The sequence below is a fragment of the Uranotaenia lowii genome, chromosome 1, assembly GCF_029784155.1.
Source record: "Uranotaenia lowii strain MFRU-FL chromosome 1, ASM2978415v1, whole genome shotgun sequence".
NCBI classification, from domain to species: Eukaryota; Metazoa; Arthropoda; class Insecta; order Diptera; family Culicidae; genus Uranotaenia; species Uranotaenia lowii.
The window spans coordinates 10,088,073-10,110,279 of record NC_073691.1 but is presented as its reverse complement, the minus strand read 5'-3'; the positions used below and the strand labels follow the sequence as shown (position 1 = coordinate 10,110,279).

General features: G+C 36.9%; 1 protein-coding gene across 2 annotated transcripts in view; it reads right to left on the bottom strand.

Moving 5' to 3' along the window:
• The window catches only part of LOC129754359 (serine/threonine-protein kinase tousled-like 2), a 229,077-nt gene extending 212,236 nt beyond the window's left edge, over window positions 1–16,841 (bottom strand). Inside the window, exons 1-3 of one of the 2 annotated variants that reach the window (XM_055750384.1) lie at window positions 15,472–16,841; window positions 9,146–9,351; window positions 8,816–8,901 (exon numbers count right to left, since the gene is read on the bottom strand). In XM_055750384.1, the coding sequence (XP_055606359.1) occupies window positions 8,816–8,901; window positions 9,146–9,179 (120 nt within the window). In that variant the 5' untranslated portion in view covers window positions 9,180–9,351; window positions 15,472–16,841. The remainder of the gene's footprint in view (window positions 1–8,815; window positions 8,902–9,145; window positions 9,352–15,471) is intronic. The other variant, XM_055750393.1, reaches the window with a different exon arrangement.
• Between the last annotated feature and the right edge of the window lie 5,366 nt (window positions 16,842–22,207).

Genomic DNA, 22,207 nt, shown 5'->3' with positions numbered 1-22,207 from the left:
GTACAGCTGCAATAGTCCCTGAGTGTGCTGAAATCAGGTTGGTGATCATCACCATCTCGGTCTTGTGGGGAGCCAGACGCAAGCTCTTGAAGCGCATCCAACTTTCCACCTTCTCAATAGCTACTGTGGCGAGTAGTTGGACCTCTCCGGTTGATGGGCCCGATACCATGAGTACCACTTCATCGAATTCCACAAGTCTCGGTCGCGTGGGGAGACGCAATCTCAGCAATTCGTCTTAAACGATGTTCCACAATACCGGGCCAAGTCTCGATCCTTGTGGAACACCTGCTTCTAGTCCTTCACTGGTCATATATTGTAGTTGGCGATTACGGAATCGACGACGCAATCGCTGCCCAACTGACGCAGTTGAAGGCTTTCTTCACGCCAAGGGTCTTCTCTTCTCTTCTTTAGCCTGGCTTCGTCTGTCCCTTCGATGACTAGTCGAATGGCATCCACCGTGCTGCGGCCTACGCCGTTGACATCTAGGAGGACTTTGAACTATGTACGTTCAATTATAGAAATTTTGGCCCTATATTGAAGGAAGAGCTTTTGAAACTACTGATCACCGTTATATTAAATGGTTTGGTTAGTTAAGGCGGCATCCATAAATAACGTAACGCAAAAATTGCACTTTTTTGACCCCCTCCCCCCCGTATGTCACAAATTGTAACGCTTCGACGTACCCCCCTATGAAAATTACGTAACGCTGATAATTACCCCCCCCCCCCCCTCCCCTCATCTTCTCAGGGTTTTGAATACTGATTTTCGAAGGTAAAAAATATTTCAACTTAAATTTTTTAACGTTCTTCAAAACGGAATTAATATCGATCTATCCAAATCGCTTCTTAGTACTCATTGATGATAACTCTCTCATAAAATAAATTGATTGTCTTGTTGTGAGTTGCTCTTTGCTTGCAAACTGATTATCTATCTTATTTACTTTTATATGTTCAAGAAGCTTAACTTGTTATCCGAAATATATTCCACTAAGTAATATTCATCACAAGAATCAAAATTGCATTTTTTGAGAAAAAATAGTAAAATTTACGTCTTAAGGTTGAATTGAGTTCTAGAGGGTAAATGTACCTAAATGTAGAGGTTTTTTCAACGGTTATTTCACGGATATTTAATACACCTTTCAAGAAGTCTATTTCAGAATCTTTAAAGAGAAAAAATTACAAACCAGTTTCAATCGTGTTGAGGCTTACAAATTTTAAACTGATTTTGGTTTGCATATCATTCTGCCAAAATTGCATGACATAAAAAAAGCTGCGATTAAACTGAAATTTTTAAGGAAAAAATCGTTACGTAACGATGAGCATACCTCCCCCCTCCCCTATGTCACAATTCGTAACGTTCGAGCTAACCTACTCCCCCCCCCCCCCTAGGAGCGTTACGTAATTTATGGATGCCCCCTTATCACACATTAACAGACATATTTATAGGTTACCGTTCGGGTCGAAGATAAGCCCAAATAGTTTACGGCTGATGATGAATATATCCCAGAATTGATGGCAGGGCACTTTTTCCTGTATGTTTTTTTTTTTTTTTTTTTTATTAAGGACCTTTTTGACATTCGGTCCCTCCTGTATGTTGATGACTACGTTGTCAGAGGATTTGAACGTTTCGGAGTGTTTCAAGTTCTACAAAGTTGTAGGATCATAAAGTAACAAGAAGAGGTATTTTATCAAAACTACATGTCGAAAGTACAAACGACTATGAAGAAAAGATGTAGAGAAAAAAGTAAATTTCTATCAGTAAATGTTAATCGTAGAACTAGCGTTAATTACCAATACTTGTAAGCATTCTAACAGCTTCAGCAGCTGGCAAATTCATATAGACTACATATACGTTAAGTTAAGTTTATATGTTAATAATTTTGTATTGTGATTTTAAAATTTTATAATTTGTTATTCACTAAGTTAACATTTGGGTTAAATATGACTCTAAATAGCTTCCAGCGGATGATGAATATAGTCAGTTTGGAATTTTCTATGCCTTTAAATGGAAAAAGCGACAAACCAGTTTCCATTTCAAAAATCCGGATAGCAAGATAGAGAATCAGTACACTTGCGTTACGTAATTAATGGATGACACAAAAATGTATGGAAGAAAATTTGCGATTTAAGCAAATTGTCGCGAGTTAAACTCGTGGTCAAAAATATTTATGGGTCTTTAGCGAAACCCACGAGTCCTACTTGTGATAAGGGGTTTAGACTTTCGTATTGACTAGAAATTAGATGTTAATTTTGTGGAAAAGAACGTAATATCACTAAGGAATTTGAATCAAACGTGGCAGTTCATCGGTTAAACTTTTAGCAGAAAGATTTCGGTAGCAGTATCGATTTTATGATTAATCTTATTCTTCTTCTTACGGTAGCCTTACAGCAAGTATCTCGGCACCCGAATCACCATCGTCGACGTCGTCGTCGTCAAGATAGATAGATCTAGAACACATTTGTCGGCGGTTTGTTGCCTTCGGTTAGCGCGTTGCATCACCTCTGGTTTCAGACCGCGCGCAACCGGAATTCACTTCCGGTTTCACCCTTTAAAGCTTCCGCCAAACAAATAACAAGCTGCTCTGAGCGAATGAGGGGGAAGAAGTGCACTCACGAAAGCTCCTCGATTGTTGTTCTCGAGTGCAGCAACAGCAGCAGAACTTTATTCCCTCAAACCTCAAACCTTGCGAATGCAGTCTTCAAATTCGATGGCTGCTGCGGCCTGGCCACCTATGCATTTCATAGTTAGGGTACGAGAAGAGATGCAACGTCCTCCTCTTACCCGTGTGGTTGAATGATGATGATGATGATGATGACGACGACAACGGCGTCGTCGTCGTCTAATAATGGCGGTTGGGTGATGATGATGATTCTGATGATGTAACCGCACCATACAGCTTTGGTCTCGCCATGAGTATCACAGGGTGGTCGTTTCTGGAGAATCAGGAAAGAGGAAGAGGAGGCCAGGATGACTTCTCTCGAGTGCTCTGCCTTCTTCCGGAAACTCTTCCGGTGAAAGTCTTCCGTGTTTGTTTAACGTTGATGCAATTTCTCGTTCTTCTTTCCGGTTGGACGACTTGGGTCTTTTCTCAGAAGAAAAAGGGCGTCCAAAGATTCTGATTCAGGCAATTTCCTCAAAGTGGAAATACACAGGATTCCGGAATCGAAGGACGCGACCAAACTACGAAAGGGTGAGAAGGATGCACTTCGCATTACCGCACCATGATTGTTGTCAACCGTTGTTGCGATACAGTATTATTGTCAGTTATAAAACCGGAAGTCGGAAAAGTTAGGAAATTTCAGAGATAATTGTTTTCATTAAAACCTTCAATCAAAGTCGCAAGTCTAGTTGACATAACTTCCCCAAAAAAAAACCTATTTACATCTCTTACGAATAGTTAAGAAACATTCTGACAGTCGATCACAAAACCACCTCCCTAAAAAAAGATGGGGTGCTCGATGATTTCCGCTTCATTTTTTTTTTTGCTGCCCTGAAACTTATGAGATTGTCAGGAATCTCCAAAGGCGGCAGCAAGCAAGATAAAGAGGAGAACCAAACTTTGTTCGACCAGAAATGTACAATTTTCCCGCGCGCTTCTACTGAATTCATGCAAACCCAAACCAGAATCGACCGACCGAATGTTTCCCGTTTGTATGAATGTATGTAGCTTGCCTGACTACTGACTGTATGTAAGTGGGCGGATGATGGCGTTGCCATCATCCTCGGTGAGACTACTAATGTTTTTTGTCGGGTAGCTAAAATCCCTTTTCCGGTGTAGAGGTTTGAGGGATATGCGGAGGGCAGCATCCAGGCCCAGGGACATATTTTTTTCAGCAGCTTTCCAGCATCCGGAACTGTTTTTGTTGCCATTGTTCTCCTTCGTCTTCTTTGTGCCGCTTGGGCCGCGAACACAAATCATGTTGACGAAGGTGTTGCTCGTTTGGGGAGCACTACTGGCCCTAGTAGGACGTGTTGATGTCTTCCAACAAACCCAAATAAAACATCGATTATAATCTAATTGGAACGCTATAATTTCCTTAAGGAACTCCATAAAGAAAAACGAAGGTAAGATACTAGGTTTGGTACTCCTCCTTTCTTCCAGTGAGGAGAAAGGAAGGGAGAGGGGCTCCCATATAATTTTCTTGCAAAATTTCAAAACTTATGGAATAAATGGAATCAAATTCGGCATGGGGGAGGAATGTTTCTATGATGGGTTGGTAACCCACTCTTTTTCCGGTGGTGGAATTTTTTTTTTGCTTGAGTCGAATACGAGTAAATGGAACCAAATTTTCATGGAGAGATATTTGTGTACGTAAATCTCTTTTCCTTTCAGTGGAAAGATAGAGAGAGGGGAGGGAGTCACCCATGAAAAATTTTGCACAACTCGAAAACTAATGATGCAAATGGAACCAAATTTGGTATGGGAGAGTATTTGATTACGAGAAATATTTCTATGACTATTTGAGACTCCTCTTTCCTTACATTGGGAGGATAGGAATGAGGGAGTGAGACTTTACATTTTTTTACGTATCTCAAACACTTATCAAGTAAATAGAACCAAATTTGGCATGGAGAGATATTTGAATACGTTAAATGTTGCTTAGATGATTTAGAACCTCTCTTTTATTCTAATGGGGCGATACAATGTGCTAAGAGGCTCGTTTACAATTTTAGCATAACTCTATAATTAAACAACTACAATTTTTGCATAACTCTAGAATTGAGCAAATGGACACAAATTTGGCATGGGAATGTATTTGGGTGCGAGGGATGTTTCTATAATTATTTGAAACACTTCTTCTCTTTTGCATTGGGAAGAAGGAACAGGATAAAGGGGGCTGTCATCCATTTTTTGTCATATCTCGAGAACTCATAAGGCAAATGCAATTAAGGCCCTATCCGCCTTACAATTGGGAGGTTCCATTCCTCTCTTCTTCTAGGGGATGGACAGGAAGGGGGTTCTCATACGAGGTTTATATGACAACACGATAATTTGTGAAGCAAAAGGAACCATATTTCACGTGAGAGCATAAATGCATACAAAAAATATTTCGTTAGTGATTTTGGACCTCATCTTTCTGTCAGTAAAGAGACGTGAAGGAGTTTTTGTGCTTGGATTGAGAAATCAGGTTTGAGATGAAAAAAAAAAATCATTTCATGTTGCAGTAAAAAACTTGCAAGATAATAACGAAAACTACAAATGAGAGAAATATATAAATCGAACAAAAAACAAAAAAAAATACAAAATTGAAAAACTAATTACTAAAGTGCACAGAGAACAAAATAGACCACGATAAAAGAAAGAACGAAAATAACACAATAAAAAAAAACATTATAAAACAAAATGCAAAAATAAAAAAAATTAGAAAATGCAAAAAAAATAATGAAAATTGAGGTAAAAAACAACAAGCTTTTTTTCTAAATAAAAACCCGATTTAATACACTTGACAGTGGTTTGTAGCCTTTGTGACATTATATTTGGATAAATATGACACAAAATAATAAAAAAACATGAAAAATTTATAAATTCTGAATAATGATTAAAGAATTTTTAACGCAGTAAACCCAAAATGAATTTAAGAAATGAAGATTCAAAATTGTTTATAGGATAAAAATATTTTGAAAAATCATAATTTCCGTATAAATGATAAAATTTGCAACAAATTCGAGATTTTTTTTATTACTGAATTCTGTAATATTTTGTATGATCCCGTTTCTGTGACATTTTAATCTTACTCAATTTACTCTTTTTGAAGTCTTTATGGACTTTAAAAATGGAAAAAGGTATAAAAAATAAGAATACAATTACTAAGAGGCGAATGAATTCTAAATTTAAAGTCTCAATAAAAATAAACAAAACAAACAAACAAGAATACAATTTTCGATTTTATCATTATTTTTTCAATTTTGTATCATTTGTCAATTATGTTAATTTTGTTCCTTTTGTCAATTTTGTCTATGTTGTCAATTTTGTCAATTTAAAAATTTTGTCAATTTAAAAATTTTGTCAGATCTGTCAGTTTTGTCAATTCTGCCAATTTGTCATTTTTATCAATTTTGCCAATTTTGTCAATTTTGTAATTTTCGTTATTTTTTTTTTAATTTTGACAATTTGTCATTTTTTCAATTTTGTCAGTTTTGTCAATTTTTTCAATTTTTTCAATTTTGACTTGTTTCAATTTTGTCAGATTTTGTCAATTTTGTCATATTTGTCAACTATGTTAATTGTGTCAAAGGTGTCAATTTTGTCAATTTTATCATTTTTATCAATTTTATCGATTTAGTCAATTTTGTCAGTTTTATCAATTTTGTCAATTTGGTGAATTTTGTCAATGTTGTAAATTTTTGTTAATTTTGTGCATTTTGTCATATTTGTCAAGTTTGTGAATTTTGTCAAATTTGTGAATTTTGTCAATTTTGCCAATTTGTCAATTTGGTCAACTTTTTCAACCTTGTCGACTTTATCAATTTTGTTAGACAAATACGATTTTACGTAATTGAATGTTTATAGAATACAACTTCAAACCCAAAAATTTGAAAAACAGTTGTAAAGTATTCAAAAATGAAAAAAATTATGAAAACTTCGTAAAATAAAAAAATATCTATAAACAAAAGACTAAAAATAACAAAAAAAAAAAAACACGAAAAAAACATTGAGACTGACAAAAACAGCAAATATCACCAAAAAAAAAAAACAAAAATTATAAATAAAACAAGAAAAGTGCAAAATGCATAAAAACAAGAGAAAAAAAATTGAAAGAATTGTCAAAAAATGACTAAAATTAATGTTAATGATAACGATAATAGTTTTTTTTATGTAGAAAGAAGTAAAAAAAAGTGGAGAAAAAAAACCCTTCGATTTTGGCAACACAAAATGTTTGGCCGTGTTGCCAATACCGAACGGAGTCTGTAGTTTTTGACATTCTTGTAATTTTTGTCATTTTGGTTTTTCTTGCCAGTTTTAACTTTTTTCTGTCGTTTTTGTTTGATAAATTGGACATTTTTGACATATGAAAAGACCCCGTTCGATTTTGGCAACACGTCCGAACTTTTTGTGTTGCCAAAATCATAGAATTTTTTTTTCTCAACTTTTTTTTCACTTATTTCTACAAAAAAAAAACTATCATTATTATCATTAACATAATTTTTAGTCATTTTTGGGCATTTTTAGTCATTTTTCTACTTTTTCTGATCTTGTTTTAATTTACGTAGCACTTTTCTTGTTTTGTTTATAATTTTTTTTGTGATATTTACTGATTTTGTTATTCTCTATCATTTTTTAGTTTTTTTTTTTAAATTGTTGGGCTTTTAATTATTGTCATTTTTGATTATTTTTTAACTGTTTTTATTTTTTATTTTTGTTTTTAAAGTTGTATTTTATAAACATTCAAGAACGTAAAATCGTATTTATCGTGTACGTCTAAATGATATTGGTCCTGTTATAGCAAAAACTTTAAGGTAATGTCGTTTCAAAAAACCGTTCGCCACAAGTGCCAAAATCGGATGTAACCATAATCGAGTATTGTCAAAAACGAACGGGGTCTGTACTTAAATTACAAAAATGTCAAAAATAGTCAGTCAGTAGTGAAAAATTTGACCTAACAAAAAATATAAAAAAAGATAAAAAGGCGTGTGAAAAATTACAAAAACTACAACTTTTAAATTTGAATAAATAAGTGAATTGAATTGAGTAAATTGACAAAAATGAGAAGATTTGTCATTTTTGTCAATTCAATCATTTTTTTTCATTTGGTAAATTTTTGTCCGTTTTGGGTTTTTCCATGATTTCTGTCATTACCGTCTTTTTGTTATTTTTGTCAATTTTATTATTTTTACGATTATTGTCATGTCTGTCAATTTTTTCATATTTGCTATTGTCATTCGTTGGAAAAATAACAACCAGTCTTTGTTATTCAAATTTGTAAATCTAAAATGTATGTATTAGAATTTCGAAATATTAGAATTAGACACGTCCCAATGTTGAGTTATTGTCTGCCAGGGGAGAAAAAAGAATAACTTCCAATTCACTAAAGCCCACTGGCAGTAGTGGTCGGTGGAGTTTTGAAGCAAGGGAAAAGTAGAATGAATTCCCCGAAAAGGAAATTTTGGGAAAACTGGACACAAAACCCGGTTGCGCTGCTGAGGTGGCGAAGAAGAAAAATCGTGCTTTCGAAAAAAAAAACCGTTGGGCAGCGGTGAAGCGCAACTTTTGACAAAGAACCGTGCAATTTTCCCATTGCCGGCGAATATTTTTAAAAGCTTTTCCATTTCCCGGGCACTTTTGGGAGAAAACCCCGTGAAGATGGACGAAATGTTGAAAGAGTATGGCGGTTTTGCACAATCAGTCATTGCATTGTTGTACATTTATACATATTGTGCCAAAATTTAAAGAGGCACCCAAACACACACCTTTTTACCCGGTTGCATTTGGACGTGGACGGGAAATGGAAAACTGAGTTTCGGAAGAAAAAAAAAAACACTTGGATCGATATCGAGCTAGCCACTGTCGATAGGTTTTCAGGTTTCCTTTTCCCGTGGGAAATGACAGAAGGTAGCTGTTCAGGTTTCAAATTATCACGCAAAGATATGCTCGTGATTTGAATTTCACGCGAAGCCTTCACAAAGGCGTTCAATATTATCTGTTCTGTACAGCAATTTTTATTTTCGACAGAATCCTTTCGGGCGTTTTGTTTAAGTACCGAAATTTTACCGAGGAACGTGGGAATCAGAGACATTTAAACACTGATTTCTATAATAAAGATATTAAAAAAACGCTGATTTCAAAATATCATATCGACGGATGTTTGAAACTTACCCTTGCTCCCAGGAATCGAGCCTCCAGCAGTTCCTGCTTCCGGGGATCCAACGCCGTTTGGAAATGTTCCATTTTGATCGATGCTCCTGTTTAAAAGAAAATCGCAAAAAAAAACTCAAATTAGAATCATTTGAAAAAAAAATAAGTAACGTAAAACTTTCCTTAAAAAATCAACTGAGGATCAATAAAAACAGAACAGAATTAAAAAACAAACGGAAATCAGATTTTAACGTCCAGAAAATTAATAGAAACTCAAGACAGGTACCGATAAAATGAAAAAGCTCGGGCTTATGACCCCAGAAAAACAAGACATCACTTTTTGCAGCTCACCTCCGCCGGTTCTAGAGCGACGCCTCTCGCTCATGCCGTCGCCACTGTGTCGATTTGAATTCTTCAGAGTTCTTCCGTTTGCACTTTCTAGAAACTTCTATTAGGGTCCCTTAGGGTCTTGCTCCATTGGAGGGAGTTTACATTTTTTGGTTTGCGAAAATTCTATTCCAAACACTTGGTAAATTTTACGATTGATCGGTTGGGTCCTGGAGGGAATACAAGTTTAGCGGTATTAGAATAGGATAAATGGAAGAAAATAAGAATAATAAGTTTCTTGGTACGGTTTATTTAGGGTGTATTAAACATATGGATAAGGGTATTTGATCCGGTAAAAATATTGTCCTCCTAATTGGAAGCGTTATTAATGTTCCTGAGTTGCTGGACGTAGTGTATAACGTAAGTTCCAAGAGCTTCCAAGGTTGACAAACAAATAAATGCGAGAATAATTATAGTTTAACAAGCAAATTGAGAATTTAACGTGGTTTCGTTTATTTAATTCCACAAATTGCTAAGGTATCAACGATTTAGTAGGAAAGTTCCGTAATTTATTAATGGTGAATTTGGTAAATATGAAGAAAATGAGGAGATTCGAATAGTTCAGTTGGAATTAAATAAGTGGACTTAATTAAATTAAATTGATTTTACATTGTTGGTGTAAGGCCCCTGTCATTCAATCGGAGCGATATTTGATGATTGTCAACAACCGTTCCTCATACTTCATTACGGACTGAGATTTCTGCTTTTTGGAGACTCGCATTCTTTGGAATGATTCATCCCTACTAGATATCCGCTGACAAAAAACAAAGTTTAAGACTTCTGGTGAAAAAAATCGAATCTGACTTGAGAACCCTATCACTACAGTAGACTATATTAAATTTGCTGTTTGCCGTTTTGCTGTTGTTGGCTCTGAGATGGATCCTGGGAGACCCCCGGAAAGGTGAGCTTCGTGGCATTCAGGGTCGCAGAAATCCTAGAGTTGACCAACCGGAACGAATGGAGATGGGTCCCGTCGAAGCAGAACCCTGCCGACGAAGCAACAAAATGGGGCACGGGCCCATTCTCTAAAGTGACGAGTATCTGGTATAGTGGACCGGAATTCCTGAGACTGTCCGAGGATCGATGGCCAGTCAGTAAAGTAGTATCGACGACTGAAGAGGAACTACGGGCGTGTTATTCGCATCATGATGTGCCCTTTTTCCAACCTGTTATTGACTATCGTCGCTTCTCAAAATGGTGCCGAATTCTACGAACAACAGCATACGTCCACCGTTACATTGCCAACAGACAATTGCCTCCTGAACGTCGCAATTTAGGCTGTCTTACGAGAGCGGAACTTCAGAAGTCTGAACGTTCTTTATTTATGTAGGCCCAACGCAAAGCATATACCGATGAAGTTGTAACCCTTAAAAGAAATCTAAAATTGCCGAAGAAGGATCAAAGGTGTATTGAAAAATCCAGCCGAATCTATCAGCTGACCCCGAGTATTGACGAGTACGGGGTTCTTCGTCTCGACGGAAGAATCGCTGCAGTAAAAGGTGCTAAGAAGGACGCAAAGTTTCCGGTGATACTTCCCAAGGAACACTGGATTACCTTTTTGTACATCGATGAATTGCATCGTAGATTTCATCACGCCAACAACGAGACCGTGGTTAACTAAGCACGGCAACGTATCCACGTACCAGCACTACGATCTCTGGTGAGAACAGTAGCGAAGAAATGTCAACAGTGCGCTGTTTACAAGGCTCGACCAGCGATTCCGAGGATGGCACCGCTGCCGGTGGCCCGATTGTCGTCACAAGTCCGTCCCTTTTCGAACGTAGGGCTGGACTACTTTGGTCCGTTAAAGGTGCGAGTTGGAAGGAGTAACGTGAAAAGGTGGGTAGCTCTCTTCACGTGCCTTACAGTGAGAGCCGTCCATCTAGAACCTGTTCACAGCTTGACCACCGAATCCTGCATCGCTGCTATACGCCAATTCATCGGCCGAAGAGGTGCCCCATCCGAAGTGCACACAGTGACAACGGGACGAACTTCCAGGGTGCCGAGAAAATACTTCGTCAACAAATCAACTCCGGTGTCGAAGCCACATTCACTAATACTACCACAACGTGGCATTTTATTCCCCCGGCTGCTCCCCATATGGGTGGAGCCTGGGAAAGGATGGTCCAGTCCGTCAAGCAGGCGTTGTTGGAAGCATACCACGATAAACTGGACGACGAGAAACTGCAAACACTTCTGGTTGAGGCCGAATCCATCGTCAATAGTAGACCGCTGACGTATTTGCCGTTAGACTCCGCGGAGTGAGGCGATTACCCCAAACCACTTCCTGCTGGGGAGTTCCGATGGAGTGTGTCAGCCGATTGTTGAAACGGAATTCAGCAGCAAACTACTTAGCTACTCATGGAGTCAGCTTCAGAAGCAGTTGAATACCTTCTGGAAAAGGTGGACTCTTGAGTACTTACCAACTCTGACGAAACGCACTAAGTGGTTCGGGGAGACGAAACCGATCGAAGCTGGAGCCCTAGTAGTACTGGTAGAGGGCAGTAGGAGAAATGGTTGGACCCGAGGTAGAGTCCTGCAGCTGGTAACGAACCCGGATGGTAGATGTCAGCAAGCGATAATACAAACTCAAGATAAAGTATTTCGTCGACCGTTGTCTCGCCTAGCCGTTCTGGAGGTTGGAGATGGTTGCGGAACCGAACCCACCGGATTCCACCGGGGGGAGGATGTTGCGACATCGGTTTAGAAAACCAAGCGTCGCCTGTAGCTGTCAATCGGACTTTTCTATCGAGGCTGACTGGCAGACTGGCAGACTATTTTGTTCAGTAGTGAAAACCCTCAAACGGTATATACTTGTCGAAGTAAGTAACACTTGAAAATGATAAATATTGTAACTCATTAGGATTCTAACCTCAAACAGGTCCCGTGAATGGGAATTTGCTTTTCGGAGATTTCTGTAATTTTTTATTGCAAGACACAGTTGAAACGGTGAGTTGTTTTATACGAAACAAAAATAACTTTATTATATGTAGTTGTTTATAACAATCAGGTCTGGGTGTTCCGGGTGTTAGGATTGAGGTTAGGCGATCAGGAGTTAAGCTTCGGGAGAGTCGACCAAATGTAAGTTAGAACTTGTTTCATGTCACCTCCAAACTCTAATTCTCACCTTTTCATTGTAGTCTTGAAGTTTTTTATCACATCTACAAATAAACTGTCAGAATTCGACATTCCACCCGTTTTTTCCTGACTTGCCTGCGCCAACACTCTACGTACGCGTGCTGTACCTGTCCCCTGATCGCACGCGAGAAGTCGCCCTGGCGGAGTCTTTTTCTCCCTGTTTATCCAAAGTGAGTTCTCTTTGCGCCCCCGAAGACGATATTTTCGTCATTGGTGAGTCACCAATGGTGACTTCAATATGCCCGGTCTGAAGTGTTGCTCCAACCAACACTCGGATCCTGTGTGCTCTACATTCTTGGCTCCTTCAAACATCATACTAGACTTCCTGAGTACGGCAACCATGCATCAAATTAACAGAATTACTAACGAAAACGGTCGTATGTTGGATCTCTGCTTTGCTAGCGAAGGGTCTCGTGTTCCGACCATTGATTCGGCTCCTGCTCTGTTCGTTAAGGCAGTTCAGCATCATCCAGCTTTTCTGGTCTCGCTCGAGGTCACTGGATTGCACGCTTCTGTCGAAAAAATTTAGGTCACCTGGTCAACATCGACTGGGAATCTGAACTCGATCTATCGAATCCCAATGCTACGGCCGAAACCTTTTCGCATATCTTAAATTACGTTATCGACCGCCACGTGCCAAAGCGCACAACTTCCGGGAAGACGGCGAAGAGTTGTGCTCTGAGAAAACACCATAAGCTCACTATTCATCTCCTATGTATACGAAAGTTTGGCTGCTTAGTCTCAAACTGACGCCATTTATACCGATTTGTCAGCAGCGATTGATAAGGTGAACCACAATATCGCCATTGGTAAGCTTGGACGCTTAGGATTCTGCGGACCTTTACTTGGCTGGTTCCGTAGTTACATAACTGGACGTAAACCGAGAACTCGCACTGGAGACACTCTCTCCAGCCAGTTCTCTGCCTCCTCCGGTGTTCCCCAAGGTAGTCACCTAGGACCGATTATTTTCTTAATCTATTGTGACGATGTGCTCTCACTCCTCCACGGCCCGAAACTTTGTTATGCTGATGATCTTAAACTGTTCTACACCATAAACGGTCAGGACGACATTGATTTTCTGGAATACCAGTTCAATCTTTTCGCACGGTGGTGCGACATCAACTGCCTGCCTCTGAATCGCAGTAAATGTGCAGTCATCCGTTTCTCTCGGTCCAATGATTTGGGCGTAATACTCGACCGTAAACTGGAATTCAAAACACATACGAACTACGTCGTCGATAAAGCTTCTAGAAGCCTCGGATTTTTATTTCGAGTGGCCAAGGAATTCAAGGACGTGTACTGCCTGAAGAGCCTGTATTGCATTATAGTTCGATCCATCTTCGAATACGCATCAGCAGTCTGGTGTCTCTACTACCAGAACAGTAACGAACGGCTCGAGGCTATCCAGCGGCGCTTCTTGCGTTATGCCCTCAGACACCTTAACTGGCAAGACCCGTTCCACGTGCATCGATGTCGTCTCATAGACATGGATAATCTTCAAGCCCGAATAAATGCAACACGAGCTTCTTTCATCGCCGATCTACTGACATCGCGAATCGGTTGTCCTACGCTACTGGAAGCTATTTTTCTTAGGACTCTCCATGGACTGAGAAACCAAAACCTTCAACTGTATGTTCCCATTAGATTGAACAACTATGGAGCCAATAGTGGTGCTATGGAAACGTTCAATCGCTTTTCCGAGCTCTTCGACTTTGACGTTTCAAAGGATGAATTCAGGGATTTTTCCAGCCCCACATATTGTAAGCAGGCCTCTGCTTCGGCTGATTTGGTACATGTTTGCTCAATTCCAACTTTTGCCTTTCTACGATCATCGGCCATCCTCCAGGTTTTATCCGATATTCAAGCCAGCGGCTTCGGCGTAGTGGTTAGAGTTCAAGTCATCTACGCCAAAGTGCATGAGATCGAATCCCGGTCATGGCATACATAGTACACTTTCTGTGGTCTGGTGGTTTTAGCATTTGTGAGATGCTAGCCATCGTTACTTCGAAAGATGTGCGCTTAGAAAGAGACGAACCAGCCCAAGGCTGAAAGTCTCTATAATAAGAAAAAAAAAAATTATCCGACATTCATTAACTTCTTCTTCCATTAACTATACCGGATGGTTTGTCGTAATAAAGGCAATCTTGATTCCTCACCACTGTTCTTCGACTGTTCCTTCTGATGGCAGTTCCGAGGCTCGGAATTCAAGCTTTTCAACGTATGCCATTTTGACCTCTGAATTCTCCAATCGGCGCACGTCTTATCGAAACCCGCCTTTTTTCTCGCGCCTTTGGGGTTTGGGATTCTTGAAGGTCTAAAATAATGTAGTCTGTTTCAAGCTGACCATGTTTCAATGAAAAAATCATCTATATATGACACGGTTTCGTTTTTATAGCTTTATGACGAAAATTCTTTCCAATTTATCAACTTCAAATTATTTGTTTTGAGCTCGAGTGTTTCAAAATTCCTTAAAGATTTTCTTCTATCTTTGAAGGAAGGTCTCAAAACGTTGAGCAATAAATGATTTTGAGATTTTGGTTCGGTTCTTTTTCTGTTTGAAATAGAATTATTTAAAATTCATTAATCACGGAAGGTTCTGACTGGTTCTGCAATGAATGTACATTAGACTGCCCCAAATTTGTATGAGAAATTTCAAGCTTGTGAAATGTTATGTGCTGCAGGCTTAAATTGATTCTAGGCCTAGTACAAGTCTTCGGATGAGATATTTGTTATAGTTTAGGCTTTAAGAAAAACCGTTTTCAAAACAAATCGGCCGAAGGGGACCAAAATTATTCATGAAAAACTGGATTTTTGTGTTCCTCCCGAACAAAATGTCCCAAAATCCTATACAAAGTTTAGGCTCGTTGAGCGGCCCTTTCCCGTGATCCGATTTGGTCAAAATTTGGTATGAGACCTTGTACTAGGCCTAGGATCAATTTAAGCGTGCTGCGCATTACTTTTTCAAATGTCGGGTCATTTGGGGCACTCTAATGTACATTTTGTTAATGTACCGCAAAAATTTAGTTCTTTTTTTCATAAGTAAAACTTTAAATAAGCTCCAACTTGGAATGTTCCGTTTGTATTGACCCTCAAATGTTGATATCCCACGTTGGGATTCCCAACTGAACCTCCAAAAAATAAATACCACTTACCCTAGTACTCGGCATACGCAAATGTCCGCACCGTTAACCGTATTTGGATTAGCAGCCACCAAAAAAAAAAAGGAAAACAACTCGCACAATCTGATCACTCCCACTTATCTAGACACTTGCTAGGATACATCCAATTTACGGAACGGAGGCCGTCACAGATTCCGAAAATCTTCGTTAGTTATTCACTTCCGAGGGAGAAAATATTCTTCCTCGTCGTCGTTTCCGTCGTGATTCTCACATTCCGGAGCACCACCGGTCCCAAATTTACCGCCCCACAGGGTCAATTTGAATTACCTCCATTCCAAAATTCCCTCAAACTGCAATTAAAAACACTCGACTAATAATTTTGCCTTCCGATGATTGACCGAGAGCACAAATATGGCTGCCGAAAGCGAATTTTCTATACGCTATCGCAGAGTAGAAATATGGTTTTAACTTTTTTACTCCGCTTATTTGCCTCTATTCTTCCATAGACAGAAATGTCTATATGTCTACTTTACTGTAACGTAACACTTGCAACTAATCATCCAACTCGATGATCTGATTCTCGACCGTCGTCCGCGAACAAATCACTCCAACTTTCAACTTGGTGTCCCGTCGACAGTGACTTTTGCCTTTGAATTTCCGCAAAACTGATTCTAGTCTTCGATCAACGTAATCGAACTCTCGAGACGAGCTCCGGTATCGAAAAAGGTTCTTTCCCATTAAGAAATGAAAAACATTCAAATTACACCCATCGGAAGGATGATAATTGAGGAAATCTTACAGATCGAGCAAAATTCTTTACAACTTCCGAAGCCGGTGTTTTTCCTCCAGATTATTTCACTTCAAGTCTCAATGATGAACCACTAGGTACTTCCGGTAGCGAATTTAGCTCTCGCAACTAATTAGTCGATTTCGCAGATTCCATCGGTAACAGGACCGCGAAACACAATCAGCAGCAAATAAAACACCTTCATTTTTTCTTTAATCTTTCTTTAATCTTTCGATTCACTCCTCCCGAATGCAGTTAATGCTCCGCCGTCGTAGTCGCGCCGTAGTTGTTTTTCTTGATGTTTTTGTACGGAAAACTTCGCTTCCTTCTTGTTCTATGTTTTGACAGTTCTCCCTCGGGGTCGTTGTGTACGTGTGTTTTTCCGGTTCCTTAACGCACACACTCTCACCGAAAACAACCCTTTGCTTTTAGGAGAAAAATTGCCGGATCTGAATCTCACAAACTAACTTCGGCAGTAAGCCGAAAAACGAACCGAAAATGGATCTGATGTCAATTTCTTACCTGCTTCGGGTCAAAACGAAAGTAGTGCCCAACGAAGCACTACAAACAAAGTTTTTATTGTTTAGATTTCACTAGCCACAAAGTTCGAAACTTGGTGCCTTTTCGTCCGGTTTACTTGCGATGTGTTTCAACAATTTTTACGACCGGAAGTGATGCCGGTTATTTTAAATCAAATTTAAAATAACGATTCGAATTAAAAGTATGGAGTGGAAACAATCAAAATTCTTTAAAGAACTTCTAACTTAGAATTTCTGATAATGAATAAAAATGATATATAGAAAGAATCTTTGAAAAAAAAATTTTTCTCAAGGATTCTTTTGTTTACTAAGAATATGAATCGATTAGATGTGAGAATTTTGTCTGGCATCGCTGCCAAAGGTTTGCCTTTGTGTTCGTGACATCAGCGTATTTGCGTAAACGCATGAGAATGACAAAACGCGAAAAAGAACCGCCAAATTGTGACAGTTTTGCTTTCGCAGCACGTTCTTTGCAAAGCGACGGTGTAATTTCGATCAACTGTGGCAAACACACTGAAAAAAATGTTATCAAATTATAAAAATTCTTTAACCTTAAAAACCATTTTGAATATCCTCAATTATAATTCTTGATTTATAATTGTGTATTCAATTTATAAAAATTGCATTCTTATTACTTAATTAAAACAGGAATTTTCTGATATATTCAATCCTCAATAAGAAAACTTGAGTCTCATATCTGTGGTAGAAAGAGACTGGAATAGAGAAAAAAGTAATAATTTATCAAAAGAAAGCATTTACCTCGTTCGAAGAAATTTCGGAAATCGATCCACTCTTCAAAATCGTTATTTTGTTATGATCGGCGATTTTTTGGATAACAGGATGGACCAATCAGCGCACAATTGATTTGACGTTTCGTTATTTATTCTAGTACTTCTAGTACTCGAACGAAAAAAAAAACTAGTCGAAAGGAATAACTGAAGTAAATTGTAATGTTATTCCAGTAAGATTGTTTGAATACTGAGAGGATAGATGGCAGCACGACACATGAAAGACTTCACGATGGAAGCTTTTGGAATAGAGTGCAGCGAGTTTTTTGATGAGTCTATAAACGAGTTTCGATAAGGATATACGTGTTTTTGCATCAATTGTTCCCTTTAGGAACGAGATATTTTGGGGCTACGACAATGGCGCAATCAATGCTCCCAGTATAATTAGATTGTACTTCAAGTGAATACGAATTCAGGAAACATGAATCTTTGGCTAATTCAATGGTGAGTAATGGTAAAAAAAAGAATAATTTAATGCATAGCAAGATGGCGATTTTCTATCACAAAAGCTTGCTTGAATTTGAACAAAATGGCGGTTCGAAGAATAGTCGAAAATCGTGCGGAAGGCCACGTATTGGAAACTATCATATTTGTGTGGCAGGACACAATATATAAGTACGTAAATGTAAGTAAATCGTGCGGAAGGCCACGTATTGCATAAAAAAAGAAAGATTTGTGTGACAGGACGCAATCTTAAAGTACGTAAATAAATCGTGCGGAAGGCCACGTATTACATACAAGAAAAAAAAAAAGATTTGTGTGACAGGACGCAATCTTAAAGTACATAAATAAATCGTGCGGAAGGCCACGTATTACATGCAAGACAAAAAAAAAAAAAAAAAGATTTGTGTGACAGGACGCAATCTAAGAATACTTAAATGTAAATAAATTGTGTGGCAGGACGAAATTGCATTAATGGGAGTAAATCGTGCGGAAGGCCACGTATTACAAAAAAAGAGGGTGAAAGGACAATGAGAATAACAGTTGTGCATGATTGAGTATTACGGACATAAAATGGCATTTTCTATTGTGTGGCAGGACGTTATTGTTAAACATGAAAACCTAATTAAAAAATACGGGGAAGAACACTTATGTGAATGATGGGATGACGGTTCTAAACATGAAAATTTGTGTGTTATTCAACACGACGGGAAAATTAAACTAAGAATGTCAGCACATCAACAAATTTGGTTATTTTCAAAAGTGCTTAGTTATAAACAATAAAGTTACGTACTGTAGAAGGTTACATAATTCTGGAGTATTATAACAAATTTTGAATCCATTTACATATTAATATTCAAAGATTGTAATTTGAGAGAATAGAGGTCCGAAATTTAAAATCTAAATCCTATTCCAAGTTGAAAACATTTAATTTCATTAAAAAATGCACAGTTAGATCTGAGAATCTGAGTTTAAACCCGTTACCTGTGAAATAAGTTTCAAAATATGAATGTTAAATCTAAAGACACTGGAGTTAATAAAACTGTTCAATACCCAAAACTAAAAAAAAAATCGAATATTTGAGTCAAAGATTTTAATAGGAAATATTGCACAAAAAAAAATGTAGCCTATATTTCTCAAAGTGGGATTGGGCAATAAGGTCTAAAACAGTCTTAAATCATAATTGGAAGATGTACTATGAAAACACATTCGTACTTTGAAGGTGAGTCTAGAAACTCTTATATTGGTTCAAGTATGTAAAATCAGTTAATTAAATACCAAATTCTTAAAACCTTAAACCTAGAATATGAGTTTGATTTCATGATCTGAACCATGCATTTGTTAACGAAATGTGAGTCCCAATCTTAAACGGGAATGAGTGTCATCGATGCATATGATAGAATAAGACAGTAATTATACAAGGTATGAAAGAGTACATGCGAGAAAATTAGCAATCTCAAACTTGATAAAACATCATCTTCATCGGCTAATTCCAAGGAAGAAAGATTTAAAATATTCATAAGGCTTCGTTAAGCCAAGCATAAAAAAAAAAAATCATGGATAGTTACCTGTAGTATTAATCTTCTCTTTTTAAATCGGATTCTAACTTTTGAGTCTTGAAAGTGGTACGGAATCTGCATAGGAAATCCCAGCATGCAGTGTGAGCCAGCTGTGGTGAATTGAAATCTAAACCTGGGTTAGAAGGGGGAAGTTTTGATATGTAACGTTGATTTTAGATTTAAATTTGTGTGAGGAAAAAGTTTTTGGATAACTCATTTTGAATGTGAATTAAGAGTTATCAATTATGGAACCAATTTAAAAAGAAGGAAAGAAAATCGATCAAGGAGCTGAAAAATTCACCTGAATCTGAGTTCATCACTGAATTGAAAATTGGAATTAAAAAAAAAAAAATTATCAAAAAGTACAACCTTAGTAACCACCAGATAAGTCAAGGAAAATGTATGTTCTAAATAGAAATTGCAGTTTATTTAACAAATCGACAGATCTCATTTTGATTCCAATAGGTAAATTCAAACGTCTGAGTATTGTTACATTTTTTGTAAAATTTTGTTATGATTTTAATACTGAACTAAAACTTTACAGTTGATTACGAAGTCACATTGGTTTTTATAGAAGAAAATATGTAAAAATATCTATCTGAAATGTTTTCCCTTAGTTCACTATTCTATAAACTGATTGAAAGTTTAAGTCCTCAGATAATTGTTGAATACTAATTACCTAAGTATAAGATCTAAGAGACACTATAGAGAATGAAATGAGTAACAAATTGAAGCAAAAGTATCTAGCTTTTAAAGTGGTTGAAGAATAAGACTGTTTTAAAAACAAACAAGAAATGAAACTAGAAAGAAATTCGAAATCTTAGTCAAGAATTTCGAAATGAATATTTTAAGGTCTCTGGTATGTTAAAGCACAAAAATTTGATATAAAATGCCTAAATCCTAAACCGGTCGGAGCCAACAGATAATCTCAGTGAAATTTAGTAATGATTTGAGAATAAATTTGAAGTTGAATCTAATTATCAATCTAAAGTACAATTCAAACTCTGTATGTACTGATTTGATTCCAAAAACGATTCATAAATTTTTAAACACATGTATCAAAGAAGTAGGCTTGATTTGTCGTGGCTTAAACTTAACTACGGATTTTGTATATGTCGTGTAAGGTTTCGGAGATTCTAGAAATCAGTTTGATGATCCAGGAAAGATTGTCATACAAACATAAAACTTATTTGCCTCTGTATGACTTTGCCATCGTTTTTTTATCAATCAATATTTATGCGTCGAGTAGAGCAGACGGCGAATGTGGTAGAAAGAGACTGGAATAGAGAAAAAAGTAATAATTTATCAAAAGAAAGCATTTACCTCGTTCGAAGAAATTTCGGAAATCGATCCACTCTTCAAAATCGTTATTTTGTTATGATCGGCGATTTTTTGGATAACAGGATGGACCAATCAGCGCACAATTGATTTGACGTTTCGTTATTTATTCTAGTACTTCTAGTACTCGAACGAAAAAAAAAACTAGTCGAAAGGAATAACTGAAGTAAATTGTAATGTTATTCCAGTAAGATTGTTTGAATACTGAGAGGATAGATGGCAGCACGACACATGAAAGACTTCACGATGGAAGCTTTTGGAATAGAGTGCAGCGAGTTTTTTGATCAGTCTATAAACGAGTTTCGATAAGGATATACGTGTTTTTGCATCAATTGTTCCCTTTAGGAACGAGATATTTTGAGGCTACGACAATGGCGCAGCCGGTAGGATATACGTGTTTTTGCATCAATTGTTCCCTTTAGGAACGAGATATTTTGGGGCTACGACAATATCAAATCCAGATTTCTATTTTTTCTCGCAGGTTTCCAGGTTTATAATTCCGATACCTATCCTATTATCTGGGATTTGAAACTTAATTTTAGTTATTAAATAATAGTTTTGATCTTTGAACCTCAATTCTTATTTCTGGACTAAAGTTTGACTTTTTAGAAAAAAATTAATGAACTTATGCAACAAACAAGCATATATGTATATAATTTAAATTATATTTTGAACCTTTATTTTATTTTGTCATTTTTGTTACTTTTATATTATTTCAAATTTTTGTCAATTTCATCAACTTTCTTAAAATTGTCAATTAGGCCATTTTTGTCATTTTTTAATTTTGTCAATTTTGAAAATTTGGCAATGTTACCAATTTGAACTACAATTTTGACAATATTTTAATTTCAACAATTTTGACAATCTAAAAATATATTTTTAAAGTTTTGTCAATTTTTAGAATTTTCGCAATTTGTTTTTTTTTTTAAATTTTGACAATTTAGACCATTTTAAAAATTTGACAATTTTGTTCAAATTAGTTCAAATTTTGACAATTTTGACCAATTTTTTACATTTTGGCTTAAAAAATTTGACAATTTGACAGTTTTTGGAATTTAGAAAATTTTGATCATATTAACAAATTTAACAACTTTGATATTTATGGCCATATTGACAATTTTAACAATTTTTAAAATTTTGATAATTTCAGCAGTTATGACAATTTTGTAAATATTGATAACTTTTACAATTTGAAAATTCTGATAATTTAGTGAAATTTAAAAATTTTAACGTTTTTGTTAATTTTATCATTTTAGTCAATTTTATCTCTATATTGTGAATTATGTCAATTGTGTAAATTATGTCATTTGTGTAGTT